General features: G+C 43.4%; 1 protein-coding gene across 6 annotated transcripts in view; it reads left to right on the top strand.

Moving 5' to 3' along the window:
- The window catches only part of LARP4B (La ribonucleoprotein 4B), a 56,181-nt gene extending 51,439 nt beyond the window's left edge, over positions 1–4,742 (top strand). For all 6 annotated transcript variants that reach the window (XM_086614258.1, XM_086614254.1, XM_086614255.1 and 3 more), the window contains 3 exons: positions 947–1,074; positions 1,726–1,837; positions 2,401–4,742. In XM_086614258.1, the coding sequence (XP_086470384.1) occupies positions 947–1,074; positions 1,726–1,837; positions 2,401–2,682 (522 nt within the window). In that variant the 3' untranslated portion in view covers positions 2,683–4,742. The remainder of the gene's footprint in view (positions 1–946; positions 1,075–1,725; positions 1,838–2,400) is intronic.
- The last annotated feature ends 13,865 nt before the right edge of the window (positions 4,743–18,607 follow it).

Below are 18,607 nucleotides of genomic sequence, written 5' to 3'. Positions count from 1 at the left end.
CAATAATATATGCTGCCTGATTTAAAAGTGTCATCAAATAGCATTTTCCTTTCCAACAGTGACAACAGGAGTCTCATGTTTTATGACCTTTGAATGGTGGTTGAGCTGGGGAAAAGGGCTGGCTATCTTCTTCCTTCTGTGCATATATTCTCCCATTGCTCTCCCTTCTGTTTACTAGAATCTGTTCTGGTTCTAGAGTAAGACAGGTCAGAAGCAATACGAAGAGCGCAGCACTTTTAAAAACAAATAAAAATGTTACGAATGTCAGAAATATGTTTTTCAAGATACAAAATCTTCTTTATCTTTCCTTATTTTGGGACAAATTAAATTCATGGTGTGTATCTTGAACCGCTTTGGCCTTTATCTAGAAGCACAGTATCGCTTGGCACTAGTAGAATCTTGGGCTATGGAAGAAGCCTCTTTTGCGTGGTAGCAAGTCACGGTATAGCATGAGAAAGAGAGACTTTTAAATTATGGTCATATCTTAGTTTGCAAAAACTTGGTTTTTAAACGTTAGGGTTTTTTAGCACCAGCTATTGGGATGATGCAGAGTTAGAACTTTGAGGAAGTCTTCTTGGTGCCCAACTCTAGGAGGCTTTTGCCTTAATAGGCTAACTACGGTTATGTGAACAGGCATAAAGCCTACTTTGTCCCCAGCAGGTGCAAAATTCCCAGGTTTGTCATCTAAATATGTCCCAAAGGGAACTAAGCTTCCAACTTTCTGAGAAAGAGCCACAGTGTGTGATTTATTTGTCTGTTTGTAAACAATTATAAAGGAAAAAACTTACTTGTTGCAATACATATGTTGGATCCTTCTGTATCTTCCTGTTGTTAATTTACCCTTATAAATAAACTTGTAAACTGTTTCCTAATTGTCTTAATTTTCAGGCAAACTATATTAATTGGATATTATGATTGCCCTTCTGTGCTTTTTTTCCTCCTTCAGAACATTAATGTGGATGCAAGTACAAACACTGTTCCATCAGGAATTCCTCGAGAGCCGTCGTTGCCAGTTTCTTCTACATCCTTACCCAGGACGTTTGAAAGGTCTCCTTCACCATCCCAGTCTTCTGAGTAAGCACTTAACTACATGGCTATAATAATTCTGCTCTGAATCACGTTTACATTTTCCATCATCAGAAGACTAGATGGAACACTGTAAATAGCTATTAAAATCTTAATGAAAGAAATAATATTGTATTGTACTTGTAGTAAAGGCAAAAAAAAGTTATTTTCTGAACAATATCATAATAGTGATTCAGTCATAATAGTCATTCTCTAAACAAAAGTTTAGTGTTGTGTTTTAGACTCTGCAAGTATTTAAAAGTTTAATGAGTACCATACTGTCTTAGATAGCTTTGAAGCAGAAAGAGTAAAGGTATGTACTGTGGACAGTACCGTTGTCCATACAATACAGAAAGTTTTCTGTAAGACTTTATTTGGAACCTTCAGATCAAATGGAGGTTTTTGAGTGACAGGAGTAAAATAACTGAATAACCAAACGCTATCAGAATGTCACAAATTACAGGTAGTGACAGGTTCCACAGCAATATCTTTTTTTAACATTTGATAGCATTTTTAAATGCAACGCTAGTCATAATGTGCTAGGCGAATTATAGCTATGGCCTCTTACAGTCAAATAAAGTTTTAGACCCATTGTTAGATCATTCATCTATCCTGAAGTTTCACTTTTCATTAACCTTGCTTCCTGCTGGATGCTTACAGGGACTCCAAGGTTGTGGATAAACAACAGAGAGAGACACAGAGTACAGAAAGGCTTTCTTCTTCCACACTCAGTACTGCATGTAAATCGGTACAAGTCAATGGGGCTGCCATAGTAAGTGACCTTATTACTTCACTTTCTCTTAATGGTCCAGTTTGATGCATTTAACAGAATATTGCTTTCATTGCTACCCGGTGTTGCTTAATCCTGTGAGCCCAGCATCCTTAAATTTGCGTGTTGGTGGCCTCATGATTACTTGCATGATACAATTACGCAGTTAACAGTGCAAAAATGTTCAAGATAAGTTAGTGAATGATAGTTCTTTATCCGAATTCTTTTCTTGGTAGTATTCTTGAGGTAGAAGCATTAATGCATATGTTCGTGTTTAAACCAGAGTATTCATCATCTTTCAGCTGGTTTAGAGTTTATTTGAATCAGAAGTATTTTGCCCTGTCACAGTACCGAATTTTTCTGGCATACTGTTGTGTCTTTTACCTTGTCTTGAACCTTATTGTCTGTACAACTTCTGTAACTTCACACTCAAGCCCTCATCTGCATATTTTAGTGCAGTAGTCTTTTGAGACAAAGACTTTACCTTCTTTGTTCATATAAGTAAATGATTTTTCCTCAGGGTGCTTTGTTTAACTCTGCTGTTGTGTTTGCTTTCGATTTCCCAGGAACTGCGAAAACCTAGTTATGCAGAAATTTGCCAGAGAACAACTAAGGATCCTCCTACATTGCAACCCCAGAAAGAACAGAAGCCGAACACTGTAGCATGTGGGAAAGAAGAAAGAAAGCCCACAGAAACAATAGAGAAAAACAGAGAACCTCCTCCTGCAAAGTCACATCCTGGACAACCCAAAGACCAGAGGAGACAGTCAGGACGCAGATCGTCCCCTCCAGCTGTGGGCAAACGCTTAAATAAAGAACAGAATACCCCTCCAAAGTCTCCTCAGTGAAACTAACACCTGGGAGGGATTCGAAAAGCGGTCTGCTTCCCACAAATTAAACCCATGTTCCCACTAAGATACCTGAGAATGAGTTGCTGGTTAGGAGCTTGCAGTGATACTGGGCATGTAACAATGCCTGCAAGTTATTTTTCTGTGAAATACTTTTTCCCCTCTTGAACAAACATTCTGTTTTTTCTGGATATTTCTGGATAGTTGTTCTAAACCTTACATTTAGGTTGGTGCTTAATTGGAGGTGAAGCTTAGTGTGATTATTTTTTTCAAGGTGTAAAATATTTGTCTTTAAAAAAATCAACTTTTTATTAAGCCTCTCTGTGGCCGTGTGAGTGCAAGCTCTGTATAGTGAGTTTTTTCTAAACTGTTAAGCAGAAATGTGCTGCTGCAATATTTTTAATAAACTGGTCTGCAAGTACATATCTAAAGTGTCCAAAAGACTGATAACGGCAGCTAGTGTGTAGAGTGCAAGGAATTAGATATATTTTACGAGTTAGTATGTGACCTTGAAGATTTTTTTTTTATTATTGGGCTGCTGTACTAAGTGTCAACAAATGAACTTGCACTTTTAGGTTAAACAAGTAGTTGTTTCTAGCGTTTTTAAAAAATTTGATCTTTTTTTGATGTTTTGCACATACAAAATGAATCCTATGGAGCACCATAGCAGTCTTTCTAAAATACTTTCTTTTTTGACTTACTGCAAGCAAGTAACCATCTTCTCACTCCAGAATAAAACTGATGTTATAATTTGAAAATACAAAGCACATTGTGAATAGAAAGAAGAGTTAAGTCTGTGAGCTTCTATGGTGGTGAAGCCTGTTAGTGGACGTTATCAGGAGAAAGCACTGTAGCTTTCTCATGATAACCTTAGCTTCCCTGTGCTTGTAAGGGAGTTAACTGAGTCAGCGCTGTATGTTCTGGTTACCCCTGTGCTCTGTGTAGACTTTTGTTTTAAAAAACTCTGCCCCAAGTGCTCTTTGAAAGAGTTCATATCTTAGTCAGCCTTGTGCTGACGTCTTCCTATAACTGCAAGCATTGGCATATGGATTTAAATTTTTTCAAGTCGTGAGATAATGGTGTTTGTTTTGTGTGGTGGAGGAAGAGATCCCTGATATTTACCTCTGGGATGAGGTTTCTCACACTTATTTACTTTAGAAGTGATGCGCTTTCTGAAGGACAAGGATGCACTAAATTAGCAAGTTTCTAATAAAGTTGAATATAAATTATTTTTGTTTTAAAATGCCTAAAGCTTTTCTTTAAGTGTTTAAACTGCAGGAAGTTCAGACAAGACTCGTTCCTGCTGATTGACAGTACAGTTTATTCCACAAAAATGTTTATTTAAACAACTGATTTTTTTAAAGAATTATTTCCATCCAATATTTAAAGACTTGAATTTTATTTAAACTTGAAAATGACTTTGCCTTAACTTTTGTACAAGACAGCTTAGAGTTAATGAGGTCTGACCCCGTGGAGGGTTAGCATGAGTGGAATACAGAGTTACTCAGTTACAGTATGTATCTAATGTCACTGGTCTTACTGGGTAAACATACTGTAGTACAGGAACTAGCAGCAGTTTTTGTAATATACCTTAAAGATCTTAAACAGTTGATCTTTTTCAGATTGTTGAAAAACCTGTAAATGCAAATAGTCAATACTGTATTAAATATGTGCACTTGGAAGTGTGTGCTTTGCTTGTACAGTTGTAAATAATCAGAACATATAAAAAGGTACCCTAAAGAAAAAATCTGATAAAAATTATTGATATTATAAATGTTGCTGTTGAGCTGGATGTAGATAAACTAAATGTTGTGGTTTGAATATTACTTTAATTTGTTGTTTTTTCTTTTTCTTATTTTATTCTGGTGTGCTGAACTGACTCTGCCTCTTCACTGCAAAAGGGAAATGGAACGAAAGTCTTATTTGAAAGCCCTCAAATGTTTTCCTAAGTCCCTCTAAAAGAAGCGATTTAACCAATTGGAAAGTGTTCTGCAATGTAAATAGTGAATTTCAGCAGTCAAACTGTAATTTTAAGTCATTAATAAAGTCAAATTTAATTGGAAAAAAACTTCAGACTGCTACCAAAATATACACAGAAGCTTACTTGTCTGCTTTCAAGAATATCAGTGCTTTCCGTAGTGTATGATTCGTAGAAATGTAAAGCAACTGTAGAAGTTGACTCCTGATAAATTTCCTGTTACAAGCATCAATTGGCAACTGGTTGACCTTTTAAATCCAGCCTGTTGTATGCTGCAGAATTGGTCACAATAGGGCATGCTGGAATCCGTTGATTTTTCTTGTTTGAAAAGCGCGCTTTGTGAATGCTGTGGGAGGAGATAGGACTCTGACAACATCACCAAAACCGCTCCGCTAGTTCTGTCATTGGATTTGTAGCATGCTTCTCCTTTCCCCAGTGGCAGTGAAAACGGTAGCTAGAGTTGTGTATGGTTTAGGCCAGCTGTATGATTCATTTTGTTTGTCTGCTGCAAGTGAAAGGCTTACCAGCTGCAAACAATCACAAGTGGTTCCTTACAGCGACTGTGTACAGCGAGTCATAATACCCACCTGGTACCTACGGTAATAATATATAGAGACCAGCGGGACGTGTTGTGCTGTTCTAATGTATTCTGCTGCCATTTGTGCTAGGTCAATACACTGTAATTACTGCTTACCCAGCAACAGTCTGTTGCATCAAAAGTTTAAACCTTCCTCTGATGTGGTTTTTATAGCTTTTTTTAAAAAGAAAAAAAAGTGACACGCCAAATAGCTGTGTAATATACAACTTATCCTTACCGCGTTTTACTTTGGGATATATTTTTTTCCACTCAATGACAAAACGGAGTTTTCGGAGTAGAGTTGTGAAGTTGCATGCAGACTGTTGCTACGATACATAGATGAAAACATGGCTTTTAAAATGAAAAATCTCCCAAAAGCAGTAGCTGAGTTAAAGGTTCAGGGATATAGTAATTAAAATTGGCATTTTACCTTGTAGAATTGTGTGGTGATGCTTTTCATTTTGAAAACAAGTCAAAATGGGATCTGAGACGACTCTTCTGGGAAATGAAAAAAAAAACAAGGTTGCTTTTAAAACTTAATATTGTTTCAGATGAGTCCCCGACCATGACGCTGTCATTTGCTGCTTGGCAATCTGTGTAGAGTGGCAAATTTTTTACGTTGCCGTGTTATCCTTCAAAGGCTTGAGCAGTTGGCATAGAAAGGCCCTTGTCTGAGTGTGGTGCAGTGTATCACGAGCAACAGCTGACTGTAATGGTGCATACCTATCTCTGGATCTCCTCCAGCTAGCTACAGTTAGGGGTTTTTGTGTGCTTTGTAACCTATTACACTAATAGCAGCAGACAATCGAAGATTTCTAAGGAGACCTAACAGCTGCCAATTCATTAAATAGAAGTGTAATATGGGAGCCTTCTTGAGGGTTTTTGTTTTTGTTCTTCTTCCATTAAGACTGGAATCAAGCTTTCATGTAAACTATCAGTAATTTAAGTTTCCTTTTGTGTCATAAAATGTAAAACTGTCTAATTTGAAAAAAAAAATGTAGGTTATGAAAAATAAAGATTTAGGCACTGTTGAATTCCTGATTTTTTTAATTAAACCTTTCTTCAGCAGTATTTTTCATTACCTTTTGTCTTTTGCTCCCATTTTTGGAAATTATATATTTCTGATTTTGGGAAAATAATCTTTGCTTACTTTACCGTTCGGCACAGCTGTTGTAACCATCACCTAAGGCTATGTAGCAGCAGCAAGAACACCTATAATATAACTCCGAAGGCAGCGATATCCATCTCTATTGGGTAACTATGACTGGTTAACGTTTTTAAAAACAAACAGAAAAACCTGATGTGATATTTTGTTTACTAGAGGTTATCATCTTAATTAATGGCTTCCTCAAATTATTAGATAAGGTATTGGCTTGGTCTTAAGCGTGGATTTTAACGTTCGGGTTAGTGCTTTGGTTGCATGGCTCTTGAATCTGAAGTTGTCCTGGGATTATTTTTGGCTTTGGCTGGTTTTAGATGTTATCCTGGTCATGCCTCTAGGAAAGAAGGGTTCCTGGGATGTCCTCCCTCAAAGTAAAAGGTCTATTTTGGAAATACTTGAAACTCTTTCTTTTTTCAGGTTTGTCTCTCAGCTACATCTGACCAAGTTAACAATGGACGTGAGCATGGAAGTATTCACAATTACTGTGTTTTTGTAAGCCTCTTGGGAATTATTCTTCAGGCTGGATGTTCTGTAAGCTTCTGGACAGGTTAAGCTGCTTGCTGCTTTATTTTCCCACTACCGTCTGCTCAACAGAGTAGGGCAACACAGGAATAACAGTGTACACTGGGCACTGCAGGTTTTTCCATGTTAGAAAAGTCAGTTAAACAGCAGGCTTCAGTGGTTTCCAAAGTATAATGTATACAATAAATTTAAAAAAAATAGGCTCTGACTTTGAATATTTATAGCTGTTGCTGGATTTTTGGTGTTTGTCTGATACTAAGTTTTTCATTTCTTTCTGTGTTTGCTGGAATCTGTATTCTTCCTACATACTGGCAAACGCTAGCTCCAACTTCTGTAATTATGACTCGTGGTACTGAGGGAAGATGCCTGCCTTGAAGCTATGGCAAATAAAGGCTGGAGAGACCTGTTGATTTGGACAGTAAACACTGAAGTGTCCGGTTTGCTAGAGTGATTTTTCTCAGGGGATTTGATTGCTTGGACTGGCAGTCAAATGCTTCCTTGGTAGCAAATCCTGTTTCAAATAAATCTTTGTATTTTACTTTTTGTTTGAATTAGCTCTTCCCATGGAGATCGCAGCTCAGCCGTGCTGGCTGCCATCCTGCGTGCTGATGCTTTCATCCTAGCTTAGAAAATCTGAAGGCAGCCACGCTGGCTTGGATACGTGGAAGTTAGGTGCCAGGTTTAATGTTCCTTGAGCTTGAAAGAACGAGAGATGCTCTTTGGAAGTGGTTTTTAGTTCTGATGTAAAAAAGGGGATGTTGGTACCACAAATGGTTCCAGAATGGGAATGTAGGGAAGTACAGCAGAGCTGGACTTGGCCAGTCATGCAGATGGTGCACCATGTGCTTTGCCATGCAGCTGCAGCGGGTGCTGCTGTTTCCGTGGTTCTGACCTCCCAGGACGCAGTGGCCATCAGCCTTGTTTTGGTGTGAAAAGCCTCTATTTTGTTTCTGCATCAAATGATGTAGAATTGTCTGAAAGCAGATGTACTAACCCTTTTTCCTGTAACTTCAAGCTGTAGTTTCTGTTGAAGGTTGCTCTTAGAAGAGAGTGAGTTACTGATGTGTGTCTATCGTACTGCTGGCCATTGCCAAAGATTTGTTTTATTGACCTGAATGTCATAGACTTGGTGATCTCAACAAGTTGGAGAAATGGGCCAAAAGAAATCTTAGGCAGTTCAACAAAAGAACATGCAAAGTGCTGCACCTGGTAAGGAGTAACCCCATGCAACCGGGGGTGACTGCTGCAAGGTGGCTTTGCAGAAAAAGACCTGAGGAGTCCGGGTGGGCAACAGATGGGACGTGAGCCAGCAATGTGCCCTTACAGTAAAGGCAGCCAACGGCATCCTGGGCAGCGCTAGGAAAAATGTTGCCAGCAGTTTGAGGGAGATGATCCTTTCCCTCTGACCGGCACTAGTGAGGCCACACCTGAGGTGCTGGGTCCAGCGCTGGGCTCCCCAGTCCAAAAAAAAGTCATGGACATACTGGAGTGAGTCCAGTGAAGGGCTGTGAAGATAATTAAGAATTTTGGAGCATGTGCCATACAAGGAGAGACTGAGAGCTGGGACTGTTCAGCCTGGATAAGAGACAGCTCAGGGAGATTTTATCCGTGTGTATGAATACCTGATGGGGGAAGTAAAGACGATGGAGACAGACTCTTCACAGTGGGGCCCAGTGACAGGACAAGAGACAGTGGCACAAACTGAAACAGAAAACTCTGTTCGGGTGGAAGAAACACCTTTTTTTGCTGTAAGGGTGATCGAACACTGTCGCAGGTTGTCCAGAGAGGTTGTAAGGTCTCCATCCATGGAGATACTCAAATTCTCACCAGACATAGCCCTGATCCACCCACTCTGCCTGCCCCTGCTTTCGGCAGGGGTTTGGATGGGGTGATCTTCAGAGATCCTTGCTAACGCCAACCGGTCTGGGATTTTGTGACCCAGCTGCTAGGTGGGAAGGGAGATAGTCTTGTTTTGGCTTAGTTATTGATAGAAAAATTCAGTTCTTGGTGTTCATTGGGTAATCTAATCCCCAGTGAGAGCCACTGTTAGTTCTTCTTGCAGGGTCCTTCGGAGTTAAAGTTTGGCTCCTTTGCTCTGGCTTCTCAGCAGATAGTTTTCAATGTGGTTTTTTTTTCCTGCCATGTTGTGAAAAAACAGTTCATATTTGATGCATTTTATTAATTGTGTTTCAAAGCCATCAACAAGTGTATGATAACAGTGAAATCTTCTAAAGAAGATTAAATTATTAAAATTATTAAATAGCTTGTTTTAAAGCATCTAAATTGAATGACCAAATCTGAATAAGAATTTTAAATTTCTATTGAAAATGGTGACATTTTCCAATAATATTTCCCCAAATTCCAACTGTTCTATTTGTGTGTTGAAATAGAATTGAGTTACTTGCATAACTAGTCCAAATTCTGACTATTGACTGTTTTACAACACTTACCATTATTGTCCTATTAGGAACACAGGTAACGTAAAACAGTGCTCTGGATAGGTAGGGCCAAGGACTGATAAAAGATGCTGGTGTTCTATGGCAGCATGTGGGATCTGGCACTGTCATTACCGAATAAATACCAAGCAGCTGGAGAGTCTTACGAGTGTGATGTGATGCTTGCATGCAGAGGGGATCTCCCTATGCCTTCCAAGTTCTTCGAGCATGTCCTGAGACAGGACACATTTGTCTGTGGTTCCTTAGTCCATGGGCAATCTTGGTGGTTCAGCAGCACGAATGGTGTGCTCCACAACCACCTTCAGGAATTTGGCAGCATTTCCGGAGACATCTAAATGTCTTCTGGCTTGATTCCATGTCTGCAAGAACTAGTGGTTTAAAAAGAAATAAAAGGTACTGTCTAGTAAACAGAAACAAAACAGAGTGCAGGGGAAACCATGTGCTTTGCACCAGGAAGGGGCAAGGGCAGGCTTAGCCAGGTAACTATAGGGTCTTCCCATACTCTATGGAGATAGGAGCACCATGACTACAAGATGCTTCTCCATTGAGATATATAAAAAGTTTTGTTGGTCTCCTCTGCTTCTTAAAATGTCTTTCCATTCCTTACCCACAGCTGCTAAGCTGGAGTGAGCTCAGCATGGCAGAAACTCCCAAGCAAATGACACTCAAATTGCCTCGTAAGCAGCTAAATGGGAGATTGTGTTAGGCTGTTGTCTGCTAATACAGCATAAAAGAACAAGGAATGTATATATAATATGCAGAAATTAAGTTATAAACTACTAGGCAGTGGTTGGGACTCAGCTTGCGGATGTATCTAAATTTAATTGTCTGCTTAGTCTGTGGAGATTGGATCAATAGGCAATGGAGCCTGAAGAGCTGTTCATCTGCATCTCGATTAGCTGCATCTTGAATTGCTCTCCAGGCTCCACAGAAATATGAGGAAGTGAAGATACGTAGCTCATATAGACACCTGTATCTGGATGTCTTGATCTGTGAACTCAATTCCATACATGAATATGGCCAAGTGATACAGTTCTTTGTTAATATAACAATACATAGCACATTTTTAGTGGCCTGAGCAACAGTTAATTGATAGTCTTTTTTTTTGGAAGTGACTGCAGCTCGTACCATGTTTTTAGATTTGCTAATAAATCTTTTCCTAGATGCAGATAGAGTAAAAACTACACAATTGTAGAGTAATTCTGATCTGAAGGGACCTCATGAGATTTTTGGTCTGAGATCAGAGCAGGTTTCTCAGGGCGTTATCCAGTTGGGTCTTGAAAGCCTCCAAGGATGGAGACTGCACAACCTCTTTGGGCAATCTGCTCCAATGTTTGACTGTCCTTGTGGAGAACATCCTCCTCCTTAAATGTCCTTGTCCTCCTCCTTAAATCCTTGTGCCTGTTCCCTCTCATCCTCCCCCTGCCCAACTCTGTTTTCTCGATGGCTCCCTGTACGGGGGCTGCAGGTAGATTTCCCCAAATACCTTTTTCCCATCCCATCTCCACGCTGACTGAGCTGTGCTGGGTTTATGTGATGGGGTTTGGTAGCACAGGAGGGGCTGCAGAAATGGCCCCTGTAAGAAGCTGTGAAAAGCTTCTCCGGCTCCAAAACTGGTCAGATCAGCCTTTGCCCAGGTCGGGCCCCCATTCCCTCAGGCTGGGGCTGAGCCATCAGCGCCTCTGTGGATGCCCCATTTAAGGCCCCATGAGCCTGAACTGGGCTGGTCCTACAGCAGAGGGGGCAGGCCAGGACTGGTGGGGGCCTCCCAGGCGGGCAGGTGGTTGCCCATGCTGGGCCACTGCCACTCCACTGGGGATGGCCATGGCGGTGCGGCTGGGAGATCTCCGGAGCACCCTAGTGCCGGGGCACCTGCTGGGCCGAGTTCATCCTACCGGGACTGCCGAGGTTCGTTGGGCCCGGCACGGCTGCAGTGGAGAGAGGACTGAGACCTGAAGGAAACGGCCACGCAGACACCAGGTCAGTGAAGATGGAGTGGGAGGAGGTGTGTCAGAGCTGACATTCCCCTGCAGCCTGTGGTGAGACGGCAGCGGCCCCTCTGCCACCCGTGGAGATTAACAGTGGAGCAGACACGCACCCGCAGCCTGTGGAGACACCCACGCTGGAGCAGAGATCCCTGTGCCTGAAGGAAGTAATAGAGAATGCTCTCCATGAGCTGCTGGAGGCTGACAACGAGGCAGAGACGCATCTGAAGCCCATGGAGAACCTCACGCCAGAGCGGGTGGCAGCTCCCTAAGAAGCCGTGACTCTACGGTAAAAGCCCATGCCGGAGCAATCTGATGGGTAAGAATTGCATCCTGCGGGAAGGACTCACGCTGGAGAAGTCTGTGGACTGTTCCATGAGTAGGGGATCCACTGGGCAGGGGAAAAGAGCGTAAGGAGTCCTCCTCCGTTAAGAAAGGAGTGGCTGAAAACACTGTGTGACAAACTGACCTGCAACTCCCCCATTCCCCATCCCCCTGCACCACTGGGGAAGAGGTAGAACTGGGAAGAAGAGAGGGGTGGGGGAAGGTGTTTTTTTTGAGTTCTGACTTTGTTTCTTGTTATCCTCTCAAGTAACTGTTTATTAATTAGCTCTGTCCCCATGAGTCTGTTTTGCCCAGTCGGTGGGCAAAACCGACTGGGCAAAAAAAAAAGTCACCCACCACCACGGTCGGTGGGTGATTTCTCCCTGTTCCTATCTGGACCCTCAGACTTTTGTTACTTTTTTCTCCTCTCCCCTCACTGAGGGGGTGGTGAGCGAGCGGCTGAGTGGTGGCCGAGCTGCTGCTGGGCCGAACCCCCGCCCAGCCCTGGGTCCCTCAGCCCCCACCTGGGGCGAGTGCTCCAACCCCACCGCCGCGGTGGTCATCATCTCAGAACTGGCTCCAGTTTGAACTGGCTCCCACTTGCTGATGTTCTTCTTTTACTGGGAGCTTAAAACTGGACCAAGTATTCTAGCTGCAGTCTACCTTCTAGCACTTTTCTACACAAGGAGTCCTTTGCCTTTGCATAACTAGAAATTTAGAAAATTTCTTAAGTCCACTTCTTTTAAGAGGTGGTGTAACACTTGGCAAAGTCTAGTGAAGCGCAGTGGCTGCTTATAACCCTGGTTACCGTTTCTCAGAGTTGATAAGTACTTGGGAATTTTTTTGGGTTGTTTTTTTTTTTCCATGTACTCATTGGCTGCTCTTATGAGACAGTAAATTTTTGAAAGTATGGATTGCCATCTTAGTGTAATAGGAAAAAAAAACTCTAGAAGGGCCTTCAGGAACTGAATCTGATGCGTGCTTTTGTTCCCTCCATGCCAGACAGATTACTTATGTTTATTTTGTTTCTATGATGGAAACTACCTTCCCAAGCAATCTAGTTCAGTATTGTTCTGTCCTCACCCTGCTCCCAGCCTCCTCCCCTATCCCACTTCAGACAGCCACCCTAGCTCTTCTCCCCGCTCCTCTGGGATACAGGGAAGGAGCCCGAACCAGGCATGAGCGGGGCAAAGGAAGGGACAAACAGGGAAAAGCTGAAGGAAATTACAGTCCTGAAGAATGAGGCTTTTTGCTGCCCCTGCTGTGAGGAGAGTTTCCATTCGCCCAGCGTGCCCGCCATGGCTGGCGGCAGAGGGAGGTGGCTCAGGCTGGCTGGTCACGCTGACCTGCTGCCCCACGAGCCCAGCCATCTGGCCCTGCGCTCCACAAGAACGGGTGCATTTTGTTCAACGTCTCTCCCAGCCAGAGCTGGCTCAAGTGAGATGCTTTGCTGACACTGAAGTAAGAGGATCATCCTCTCTTGAAATGTTAAAATCCAAGTTATAAAATGTAATGTAGTAGTAGTAATAGTAGTGCTGGTTTGCATTGCAGCTGCTGTTTAATCTGGTCAAAGAGAAGCAGCAGAGAACTTGTACAACATGACTTACGATGTCTCCGGTGTTTTGGCACTTATTTCAACTGTATAAAACCCAAAGATGCTATCTCTTCAGCCTTAAGAGTGACTTTTGACCAAAGATATATCGTAGTAAACTAATGCTTCGCATGCCTTTTTGACTGCATCTGAGAATACTTTGCTAGAAGAAGCACTTGCTTCCTCAAAGTGTTCTTCAAGGACTAGGAAATTAGCCCTGTCTTATAAATACACTTCTAGTGCATTAAACCATTGACAAATGCAGCATAGCTGTTCTGAACTAATTTGTCTTAAGTGGGCATCTGATGACTCAATTTATCTGAACTTAGTCATTTGGATGTGGCTCAGCTGCCCTGTTCAAAGGAAATCATCTGGATGCATCTGCTGTTTCTTGCTCTCAGCGAGGACCTAGGACTGTACGAGAGAGGGCTGAGCTCACTCAAATGAGCTCGTATTTGATGGAGACAAAGAGCGCACATGGAGTCAGTTACTGCACATTGCCCATTCCCTGCTGGTAACTGTGAGTCTAAGCCCAGAGGTCTGCAGAGAAAGCAGTATTCTTTTTAGGAGAGTGTCTTTCAAAAGAAACAGCCACCAACATCGCTAAATCAACTAAGTGTCTTGCAACCACTCTACTTTTACTTAAGTCCATCCTTAAAAGAAGGGGTTTGTCAGAGCTAGCAAATTGCCATGCTATTTGGAGTATATTGATTCTTAAAATTACTACAATGTGGCATTAAATACTAAATTGTGAGTGTCAATTCTCTTTGACTGTGAGCAATGTGAGTTTTACTAAGCAAGAAATCTGCAGATAAAGATTTTCTAGGATCCTTTTTATATTTTACAGTATTTAAGAGATTGTCCAATTACACAAATATTCTTGGACATAAATTGCGTAGCAGCCTGGCACACCAGCCTTCTCCCACAGGCTTCCAGTGGAGAGCTCTATGTGTTGCTTCTCAACGTTCTTCTCTGTGGGAGGCCCAAGTGAACTACCTGCAAGATGTCAGCTTCTACCCCAAGAAATGCCAAAGCCATTTGTTAGTGATACCAAGTCATGTCATGAAGCACCTCAGAGATGCCTGCAGCGTGTTCTCGTGTGTAGATACCTACATGAACACCATGTATCACACTGTCTTTTGTTAAAGAGACTTAGCCTGTACTGGGGAAGCGTTAGTGATATTTTACAAAGAAAGCACCAATTCTTTGGCTAAAATATTATTTATATTCTTTGTATTTGTGAAAACAATTTTGTGCATGTTTTTAATGGGTTGGCATCTATTAGCTTCTCTTGCCTTTTATTTAGGGAGATGGCTGGCTGATTAAATCACCCCCCCAACTCCACCTCAGACTCTGGAGTGGAGATTAGACCTGTTCTGCTGGACTTCACCTTTGGATGTTTTCTGACATTGAGGAGAGAATTTCCAGACCTCTCCAGGCTAATGTTATTTTTGGTGATCTGGGCTACAATTAGCCTTTCGAGAAGACTTGCTGGGAGATCTGACTTGAGCTAGTAAGAGCTGGCTTATTGCTGGGGCCAAATAAGAGTCTGCTGGTTACGGCTGTGGGGTGAGAAGGCTTTAGTCTTCCGTGTGTCTGGCAATGTTACTGTAAGGCAGGATTTAAATGGTAACATACAGGACATGTACTAGAGCTCAGATTGGGCAAATACCCCTGTGTGCTGGTTTTGGCTGGGATGGAGTTAATTTTCTCTGTTGTTATGTTCTCTATGGTGCTATGTTTTGGAATTGTGCTGAAACAGGGAAGTTTTCATTATCACTGAGCAGTGCTCACACAGCTTCAAGGCCTTTTCTGCCTCTCAGCCCACCAGTGAGTAGGCTGGGGGTGCACAAGAAGTTGGGAGGGAACACAACTGACCCCAATTGACCAAAGGCATATTCCAGACCATATGACGTCATGCTCAGCATATAAAGCTGAGGGAAGAAGGAAGGGGGAGACTTTCAAAGTGATGGTGTTTGTCTTCCCAACTCACTGTTACACGTGATGGAGCCCTGCTGTCCTGGAGATGGCGGAACACCTGCCTGCCCATGGGGAGCAGTGAAAAAATTCCTTCTTTTTCTTTGCTTGTGTGTGAGTGGCTTTTGCTTTAATTGTTAAACTGTCTTTATCTCAACCCACGAGTTTTCTCGCTTTTACTCTTCTGATTCTCTCCCCCATCCCACTGGGGGGAGTGAGCGAGTGGCTGTGTGGGGCTTAGTTGCTGGCTGGGGTTAAACTACAACACCCTGTGTTGCTGTGTACCCCTTGACTGGGAATAGAGCATAGCAGACTTCTATCTAGGTTAAGGTTTTTTACATTCCTTAATCTTCTGAGGCTAAGGAATGGTGATTCTTCTTCCCAGTTAGGTGAGCTGAAATGACAGCTTTTTGGTGGCTGGAAGCAGAGCTGGATTTGTGCTTGTGGGTGTACAGCTACCCAGGATCAGTAGATGCAGAGAGCTCTTTGGGATGAATTTAGTCATGGGGTCTGAAGGGTTTGTGACCCAGGGGCTGGATGGCAAGGTGGCGGTTGTTCTTGTTCCTGCTGCAATGGGGATAGTTAAGGCTTCTCCCAACACTATTTGGGCTGGTGGGGATACGAGGTTCCCGTTACACTGCTTTGGGTTTATGCAAGGGATTAGCTTCAGCACAGCACCAGCTCCTGGCTGTTGTAGCTCTCCCTGAGGAGATGGGTATCATCATTCACTGGAACAAAACATCTAGGAATTTCAACATGTTTTATGGGGTAGAATTATTTTCTAATTAAACCATGCAAGCTTAAAATGCTAGGTCTGTGTGTACATGTACCTGAATTACTGTTGCTCTCCTGAGACTTTATGGTCTTCCCGAATCTAGTCATTAAGATTTCCAACCCTTAGCTGTCCTCTCCCTGTAAAGTTACATATTTTCATCGTACAAAAAATATTTTCATTAATGCCATTTAAAAAAAAAAAGACAGGAAGGCTGGGTCTTCCCTGGTTAGGGATAGTGCACTGAGTGATGATGGACTTGCTGTGGCAGCTGCTATCTGATTGTCTATGGCATTTATTACGCAGTTGATCTAGATCACGCTGGTTCCTTCTGGCCTTCGGTCTCAGCTCTCTGCAGAACCACCCCCTGCCCCGCGCTCTCTCAAGCAGATGGTTAGGCAGATGAAGAGCAGAGATGTGCTACTTCAGCGAGCGCCTGGTTGGTGCCAGAAATCTTGAAAAGAGAGTTGGAGGAAGGAAAATGTGTGAGAGAATTGCAGCAGAATGGGCTGAAACTTCCCAGTGAGGAGCTCTGTGCTGGAAGGACGTGCAGGATGGTGACTGGGGAGGAGTGAGGTCTGTGGATCAGTGAATTGACTTTAACTGAAGAAAAACAAGAAAGGAAGGAAAAGTGTGACCCTGAGGCGTGAAGGGCTGGGATGGTCTCTGCTGTTTTGAGCACATTGCTCATCTCTCACTGGTGTGGAGGATGGGGAGCTTGCACTGCTTCCCTGTGTTAGATAAGGATAACACCAGTTGAGAATCCCTTTAAATACTGTGGCACAAAGAACACATAAATATCTCAGGCAAGTGTGAATTTTGGTATCAGGTGGGAAAATTAAAATGACAGAGAAGGCAGGTGAGAAGAGGGATGGTAGCTGGGATCGCAGTGATTTTACTGATGTCTAGCAGAGAGAAAAGGATACTGACAGGTCAGGGAAAAATCAAGGATACAGAAAGTGGTTTATCAGCTGAGACAGAGGAAAGCCCTCTAAGTGCTGTAGCTCTGGGATTTGTCATGGATTTGGGAGGACGGTGACTTATAGCTGATCCCGGGGCTCTGAACAGCAGGAGAGATGATGTCGGGGCTCTGAACAGCAGGAGAGATGATGTCTTGCGCAAGACACCTTCAGCACTTCAAAGTCCATTAATAAATACCACAGCGCTGAATGTATTCTGATGTTTATTGGCAGGAGAAGTGACCTTTTTGCTTTCTTCCCCTCTCCCTGGGAGCCTGATGGGCTGCGATAACCCACTTAGCAGGCACGTGGGCGGCAGGTGATGGCGTCAGAGTGACGAGAGGGAAGCGGTTCATGCCATATCCTTAGCACTATGGCACTCTAAAAATAAACGCCGTCTCACATTGGGAGCCTCTGGCTGTGCCTCAGCTCTTCTCGGCCGATCCTCTCCCCGGCATGTCTGTCGGAGTGGCTCTGCAGCAGCTGATGTGCTGCGCTGTCTCTGAAGCGGCTGAGTCACCAGGGACCAGGCTACAGGGAATCAAATGTTTTTCCATGGCAGGGAACATAGAGGAGCCACGGAGCTGTCATCAGGCCCCACTGCGGAAATTTCAGGGGACTAGGACACCCGCGGGAAGCGGCTCCTCTGGGTGCCAAGCTGGGAAGCAGAGATCTGGCTTCATCCCAAATTAGCACCAGTGGCAATGGACTGTAGAGTGGGTTTAATTCAACGCATCTGGCACAAGTTGGAAAAACCGTGCTGGATGAAGGGAGCATCTTTGCATATAGCTGAGCTAGCTCAGGTAGGAGGAGGTCCCAGGCAGGGCCTGGCCAAGTATGGTACCAGAGGTGGTGGAAGGTGACTACCTCCACGGGCTATGTCGAATCCCTGCTGTACTCACCACTCAATGCTCTCAGTATGTGCAAACAGGGGCTGTAGCAGTGTGGTCACCACTGTGCAGCTCTAGCTGGCACACTTGAACACCTCACCATGGAGTGCAGAAGCAGAAGACATGACGTGGGGCTTGGGGACATCTGGCATGTTCAGCTTGGGACAGAAAGGCTTATCTGGAGAGGCAACACTTCAACAGGTGACTTATTTATGCATAGCAACTGTAGGATGGTTTCTGCAAACACAAACATGAGAAGTTAGAGAACATACCAGAAAATAAAACCCAGGAGGACAATGGTGCTGTAAGAAAAGCTCACGCACTATCGCTGTAAGGAAAGCACACGCACCATCGACTCCCTTTCTGCCTTGCTTTCCTCATATTTCAACAATGGGCCCCACGTGTCAGCCAGCCAGAATCTCCAGCCCCAGTGCCTGTGGGTGACCACTGGGACAGACTGGGCCAGGCTGAAGAGCCTGCATTTGGGCTATGGTGTTCATGTTATCAGTGAGAGTAGCAACTGCTCAGTGGGACCTGCTGCTGCTGAGTTCCTCATCACCCCGCCCATGGAGTTGTCACTGGCTCTTTATCCATCACCTGCAGAGTTCCTGCTGCATCTCTTCTCTTGTCCTGAGCTGGAACTGTTCAGTCTGGAGAAGAGAAACTGAAAGAGGATCATATCTGTATGTATAGGTACCTGCTGGAGGGAGTAAAGAAGACAGAGCCAGGATC

This window comes from Tauraco erythrolophus, chromosome 7, assembly GCF_009769465.1.
Source record: "Tauraco erythrolophus isolate bTauEry1 chromosome 7, bTauEry1.pri, whole genome shotgun sequence".
NCBI lineage: Eukaryota > Metazoa > Chordata > Aves > Musophagiformes > Musophagidae > Tauraco > Tauraco erythrolophus.
Note: the sequence above shows the minus strand (reverse complement) of the source record. Positions and strands in the feature narration are given on the sequence as shown.